Genomic DNA, 7,055 nt, shown 5'->3' with positions numbered 1-7,055 from the left:
CTTCACTTCTTTGCGTTGACGCACACACACTCAGCCAAAAGCTTTTGTGACAGCGCGCGCTCGCGCACGCACGCGCGCACACACATATTGCTCTTTTCTGGACATGGCTCTTGTGAAGGAGGGAAGGGACAAAAAAAAGAGTGCGGTCAAACATGTAAGTGTTTTAACAACATGCAATCGAAACGAAAAAAGTAAGAGTATTGCACCTTGTAATTTACAAATTAGTTTGAAAGAAAACTTGGACATAAGCGTCGTCGTGCATGTTTACAATTTTTGTTTCAAGCCATGTAATCTGATTGAAATGAATGGGGGGGATTATTAAAATGAAATATTTTGAATGACAGCAACTTCGATAACTTAAAAAGATAATAATTTACCTATATCTATCGCATCTACAAATGCGGTTTACGGTTTGGGTGCATGATTGTGTGCTGTGTTGGTTAAACACTTTTAGCTTCCGTTGGCTATATTTTATTTATTATTGTTATTTTAACAGAAATTGTTGAATTACACTAAGGTACCCCATCAATCCTATTCTGACATTTTCTACAATGAAATTGTTCGCTTTCTTTGCCATTTAATTGCGATGCCTGACTTGTTGAACGGTACCTACTGAAAGTAAAAGTCCAATTATAACTGCAAGAAAAAAAAATATATTTTAACGTGGAAATGCATAAAGACCACTAACAAAAAGAAAACGTAGTTACGGAATTGAGCATTTGGAGTAAAGTGAAAAAATATTCAAATTGTGCATTACGTGAGACTTAATCGTACGATGACGACAAATTTTCTACATTGTACATTTCTATATTTTATTTTAAAAAATACGTAAATAACTGTTTTAAACGTGATGGCGGCTTAGAAACCTGTGAGGATGTTACCGACTTGCATGCGCGTGTAATTTGGTAATGGAAACGTGGTAGGCTATTTTTAAACGTGTTAAAACATGTAAAATACAAAACCTTTATTTCTTAAGGCAGTTAAACGTGGAGTTAAACGTTGCAGGCCCGGGCCTCATTAATTTACATTTACCTACCATCAAATGTTATGTTTATTTATTTATTTGCTTGATTAATAAGAAACTAATTCTCTTGATTTTAAAGTTTTATTTGTAAACATTAAATAATTGTTCCCCCGATGTAATCTTGATGAAAGCTGAAAGGCCTTTCACACACCACAATTCTTTCCACTCCTTTTTGTTCGTGTGAAATCCACTCTTAACATTAAAAACGTGGACAAAACGTGTATTTTTTTTTTTTGTTTTGTTCTCGATGTGCATCCATGCTCATCGATCGGCCAATAGAAATGCTCTAAGCATATAGAGAAAGGTTTATATTGAACAGCAACAATACTTACAGCACACATACAAACGAGGAATGTGACAGTTGTACAAACACAAAGGCTCCTTCCTAGCTCCCTCCCTGGCTGCGCAAGGAGATCATATATATTACTGTATAGATTTATATATTAGTTTGAGTGCCAACTACATTGGTATCAAATCTAGCAGACTACATAGTGTCCGGTAGGCTATATATAGACATCGCCTCTGCATGTGCCTATAGAGGAGCAACAAAAATAAATAATCAGAATAAGACATGCGTCGTTTTGGGGGGGGGGGGGGGGGGGGGGGGATGTTTGGAGGGGAGGCACGATTTGAAAAGCAAAAAAAAAAAAGAAAATCATTATAACAAACTTTGTACATATTATATAAAGTGATGCGTCATCTATTAGAATAATATACAGTGTCCACGCGTGTCCGCATATACATTATATATACTATATATATTCATATATAAATGGAACATATATTACATTTGGGGGTGCTATTATGGAAAGATGATTCATCCCTTTTTTTTTTACCCACCGCCCGGTTGGAATTCAAATGTTTGCATTTGAGCAGTCTGGCATGCACTGTGAAAACAAAAGTGTTCGATTAAAATAATAATAAAGGTATTTTGTCATCAATTTTAGTAAGGTCCTCATAGGAAAAAAGGGGTCCCTCCAGTCCTGCTTTTGCAGATGTCCAAAAAGAACAAAAATAAAATTGGCCTAAAGGGGCTAGAAGGGTTTCTTTTTTTTTAGGGGGGGGGGGGGGGGGGGGGGGGGGGGGCGTGGAAGTAGTCAGTGTGGGAAACTTTTTTTTTTTCCTCTCAGAAAGGCAGCGTGTCGAGGAAGAGTTTGTCGATAATGGCCGGCGGAGGCACAAGGTCTTCGAGTTTGAGGTAAAAGATGCGCTGGAGCCCCTGCGTACACAGCGTGCGCAATTCGGGCAGCTTGCCAAGCAGCTTAGACAAGTAGTTGGGCCGGTTCAGGCCGCCGCCGCCCGTGAACGTCACTTGGTCCTTCAGACAGTTGACGATCTTGTTCTGCAGCTCCTCCACGCGCTTGGGTTCCCTCAGCCCGTGCCTCTCTAAAACGAAACGAGCGGTCATGAGCAATCGATCCGCAAGTTGACTGCATGCGTGCGCAAGCCTTTTTGCGCGTCACCTGTGACCATGGCGAGCGCGGCGATGCAGGCGAACGCCGAGATATCCACGTTCATGCCTTGCAAGTTGGACGAGAACTCCACGATGGCGTCCACCCACTCGCCGAAGCCACGCACGCACTGCAGCCTGTGCAGCACCACGCCGTTGCAAAAGATTAACTTGCCCTCTATCGGGTTGGACCTGGACCCCAGAAAAAAGCGCTCTTGTTATAAACGAGCACTTCAAACGAGCTTCTAATTAGGATTCGCACGCAATAAAAAAAGAAAGAAATTGACGCAGTGGCGCGTGAAGGTGCTCGTCCTTCGTACCTGTACGCCAGCCTAAGGACGAAGAGCTCGAGAAAGGCCGACTCGAACAGGAGGTCCTGGTCTGGTTTGGGCAGGTCGCAGAAGCCCGGGATCTTCTCGGCCCAGCCGCGGATGATCTCCATGGAGCCGGTGAGCAGGTCGTAGAACTGCTGGATGTGCTGCGTGTTGTCGCCCGTCATTTGGTAGTCAGGACTCGCCTGGAACTGGAATTTCATTTACACACACGCACACACGGGCGGCCGCTTAATGAAGTCCCCTTAAAATATATAATCCGTGAAATTGCAAAGTGGAAAGACGGCGACTTTTCGTTTTATTATTATTATTAAATCCCTCCCCCTCCCCCTTCCGACGTAAATTATTCCGCGGTAGCCACTTAAAGAAGTCGGAATATTACTGCCGAGTGTCAAGGTAACGCGTCGTCAAGTGTTTTATTTAGCTTGGGAAGGAGATGGAAAAAAAAAGGTTCCCACTCACTCTGGAGTAGTCCAGCGCGGACATGGAAGGGTTGGAGTCCACGTGGGCCCTGACCAGCGCGCTTATGAGGCTGACCGGCGGCGACGGGGGGGAGGGCTCCTGGGGGCTTTTGGGTTTGGATGGCAGTCGTCCGCGTCGACCTTTCAGATTATCAGTCCTCACCACTGCAAAACGACACGCGGAGCACATCAAGCCGCGCGCTAATTGCCACCATGACGTCACATTAAAAGAAAAATAGAGCGGGCGTAAAAGCAGGGCAAGTTTTTTTTAGGGCCTGCACGTACCTTCTCTCACCATCCCGACCACAAGGCACTTCTGGAAACGGCAGAACTGGCACCGATTTCTTCGGCGTTTGTCAACTGGACAGTTCTTATTGGCTAAGCACACATATTTGGCATTTTTCTGGACGGTGCGCTGCATGGAGACAGAAACAGTCGAGTGTGAGCTCGAGTCTCTTTGTGGGCCTGCTTTTCACGACACAGCGGGGAAGACACTTCAATGAAGGTGTCGACTGGAACGTGACAGCATGCAGATTTTTTTTTTTTTTTAAAGACCAGGGATACTGTGGGTCTGTTTAATATCACTTCAGAATAATACAATATTTGATTTGTAAAGTGCATCCAGAATAGTGGTTACTTTTGCGCATCTGTCGCGAAACCAACAGAGGGGCGCAAGAGTCATCTTGAGGATCCCCCCGCCCCCCTTTAGAAATTAATGGACGTGAAAAGTTTAATATGGAACGTAAATAAAGTGTTTTTTTAAGTAAGGAGATTTTACGCATTCTTTACATTGTGCTGAAGGGGGAAAAAAAGTAGGGGAATATTTTTAATGCTTTTTGGAAATGTTTTACGTCGTATTGATTCTCATATAAATGAGACGTTTAATTTGGAACTTGACTGACGGAACTTTGCTAGACTAATGATTAGACTTTTTTACGCACGGGGTTTAAACGCGTTCTGTACTGTGGGCTGTAGAAATAGAAAAGGTGGCGGGGAAATGTCCATTGATGGGCCTGTTTTATATCAGACTTTAGGAATGCTCGTCCAAATGAGACAAAAAATCGAAATGAGAATTCGGAACGTGTATGAAGGGATAAAAAAAAATAAGATTGGAGTCATGGCTGCATTTTTACGCATGGTGAGTGTGCGTGGACTGCGCTCGTGTGGGAAAAGGTGGAGGGCGGAGATCACTTGTGGGTCTCTTTTCTATTAAGTCTCGTTAGGACACGCCTCATTTGCATGCACCGATGAAATAATAAAACCTTTTTTTTTTTTTGCACATCCTTCCTGCCCACCTTGAAAAATCCCTTGCAGCCCTCGCAGGTTCGAACCCCGTAGTGCTGGCAGGCCGCGTTGTCCCCGCACACAGCGCACAGCCCCTCGTTGGACGGCGATCCGCGGGAGGGCGGCGACGGTATTTGGCTGTCCACCAGCTGGTGCCCGTGTCCCAGTTGCAGCGAGTGCGGGAAGGCCAGACCGCCCTGCTTGCGGAGGCCGCCGGGCACCGCGAAGCTCTGCGCGTCCAGGCCTCGGTGGTGCACCGCGGCCGCCGCAGCCGCCGCCGCGGCCGCCGCCGAAGCGGGGCCGTCGTGGCCCATGGAGACGTGCAGCGGGCCGTCGAACCTCATCTGGCAGCTGGACACGGGCGTGCCGGGCGGCGACTGCTTGAAGGAGAAGAGCGAGAGTCGCGACACGGGATTCTTGCGCTGCTCCATCATGTAGTTGTGGTGGAAGGGATGCAGCGAGGGGCTGGGGTCCTCCCACATGGTGCCGGGCTGCACCTGGAAGTTGGGCGTGTTGGGCGCGTGCGGCGACGACGGCGGCTTGAAGTACACGGGCCCCGCGTGGGTCATCATGTCGTCGGATTGTGGCGGCAGGTGTCCCTGCTGGTGCGGGTGCGGGTGCGAGTGGTGCGGGTGATGGTGCGGGTGGTGTGGGTAGCCGTGCATTTGCACGTCCTCCACCTTAATGGGCGACTGCTCGCCGCCGCCTGCGTGCGGCACCTGGTAGAGGCACGGCGGCTTGACGTCGTAGCCCGCCGCCGCGTTGTAGTTGTCCATGAAGGTGCTGAAGCTGGGCAGTGAGGTGGTGGCGGTGATCTCGGTGTTGGTCAAGTCCATGCTAAACTTCACGAACTCGGGAGTGAGGAAGTCGCAGCTGTACTCTCCCGCGGCGTGGTAGCTGTAGCTCTGGGACGCGGGGCTGGCTCCTTGGGGCGATGATCCATACTGAGCCTGGACGCAGGGCATGGCTGCCGAAGCACAGAGCTTGAGTCAAGACGACGACAAATTGGGGGATTTTTGCGCGAGGAGCAGGACGCTTGAAAGGGGGCTTTGCTTTCACCTCAAGACGGTGCAGGTCAGGAACACGATACAAGACTTGGATGAGCGTTTTTGGATTCGAGTAGGCGGGATCTTGCCCTATAAAAGAACACGCCACAATAAGCAAAATACACAACATGCCTGGAAAATGACCTGCAAAATATCCGATTTTACAGCAATAGCAAGACTTTGAATTTTCTGTCTTTTCATTTATTGCACGGAATTAAAGCCACTGATTCCATTTTTACATCTGCACACATGCAATTTCCACCACCAAAAATAACGATAATAAAAAGAAACCAATTTGTACCTCGTTGAAATCCAGCTGTTCAATCCATGCGATAAGCATTCAGGACGGCTGCCTTTCTTCCTTAAAAAATGTGCTTTGAAAAGAACAAACCACAAAGTGGAAGCCAAATCTCCCAAATCATGAAGCCCCCCCCAGCTTGTGAGCGACACTTGCCTCGACTAAGCCACTCCAAGCCAATGTGGCTTTGTTTATGTGAGCTCCGGTTGCCGTGGCCCACGTGTTTGCTGCCGTGACGTCATCGGCGTCAACACCGACGCGGCCCAATCGTGCAGCGAGGTGGGAGGGATGCTGGAGAAGGGGATGGAGGGGGGGGGGGGGGGGAGACGATGATGATGGTGGTGGGGGGGGGGGGCGTCGTTGGCGTTCTCCAGCCCTGCCTGCTGGTGAGCGTGTTTGTCTTGTGCTATGCGATCTATGCTGCTTCCCACATGGACACGAAGCAGAGATGTAGTGGGGATAAAGGCAGCTACGCTCAGTTTGAACAGGATTTAAGAATAAACACTCTCCACACGCTTCTGACTAGTCCAAGTGCATTGCTGCCAGCCTGCCACACCAGACAACAAGAAAAGCAAGATCACATTGCAACCTGAGAAGTTTGGCTTCCACATTTGGCAAAACAAAACGGAGTCATTCTGGTTCAGGTCACCGCTGGAGCTCTGTTTTTCAAATTGAAATAATCATTTTATCATCTCGTTATGTAGCAAAATACAAAAAGGACTGCAACCATCAACTGGTTGAACTTATCACAATAAAACATGAAAGTTATTACATGAAATCATAAAACTTGAAAACAGAGAGGTGTACATATAAACAACATAAATACAAGTGAAAAGTTCACTTTCATGATGACCATTTTTGCTTTCACTTTATTTTAAACTGCTGCACAGGAGAGAGAAAGTTGAACAATCATTCAGGAATTGCAGTTTAATTGGCAATATTTTTGGGGGGCATCTTGCACTCCATATTAAAAAAATGAAAATTCATTAAAACTAATCTAAAATGAAGCATTTTTGAAAATAAAATGAAAACAAATAGAAACTAACAAATTAGAAAAACAACAGTCGGAGCAAAATAAAAACTAAGTATAATGAAAGTCCCAAGATAATTCTACCCTTGGTGCGGTGCTAACTGAGCATGAGAACATCTTACCCCCCCCC

General features: G+C 46.7%; 1 protein-coding gene across 2 annotated transcripts; it reads right to left on the bottom strand.

Annotated features, from left to right (window-relative positions):
- Positions 1-1,311: 1,311 nt before the first annotated feature.
- On the bottom strand, positions 1,312-6,103 carry nr4a2a (nuclear receptor subfamily 4, group A, member 2a). 2 transcript variants are annotated; one of them, XM_088383753.1, is made up of 8 exons: positions 5,899-6,103; positions 5,611-5,687; positions 4,563-5,518; positions 3,553-3,682; positions 3,269-3,432; positions 2,795-2,997; positions 2,488-2,666; positions 1,312-2,410 (listed from the first exon to the last, which is right to left on the bottom strand). In XM_088383753.1, the coding sequence occupies exons 3-8, from the start codon at positions 5,514-5,516 to the stop codon at positions 2,151-2,153; spliced, it is 1,890 nt and encodes a 629-aa protein (XP_088239879.1). In that variant the 5' UTR covers positions 5,517-5,518; positions 5,611-5,687; positions 5,899-6,103; the 3' UTR covers positions 1,312-2,150. The 2 variants fall into 2 exon arrangements, with proteins under 2 accessions (XP_088239879.1, XP_088239880.1); XM_088383754.1 differs by having other exon boundaries at positions 4,563-5,687.
- Positions 6,104-7,055: the final 952 nt, after the last annotated feature.

Source organism: Syngnathus floridae, chromosome 8 (genome assembly GCF_059516105.1).
Source record: "Syngnathus floridae isolate MCC-2025c chromosome 8, RoL_Sflo_1.0, whole genome shotgun sequence".
In the NCBI taxonomy this organism is placed as follows: Eukaryota; Metazoa; Chordata; class Actinopteri; order Syngnathiformes; family Syngnathidae; genus Syngnathus; species Syngnathus floridae.
The sequence above is the reverse complement of the archived record's forward strand: the minus strand, read 5'-3'. Positions and strand labels throughout refer to the sequence as shown.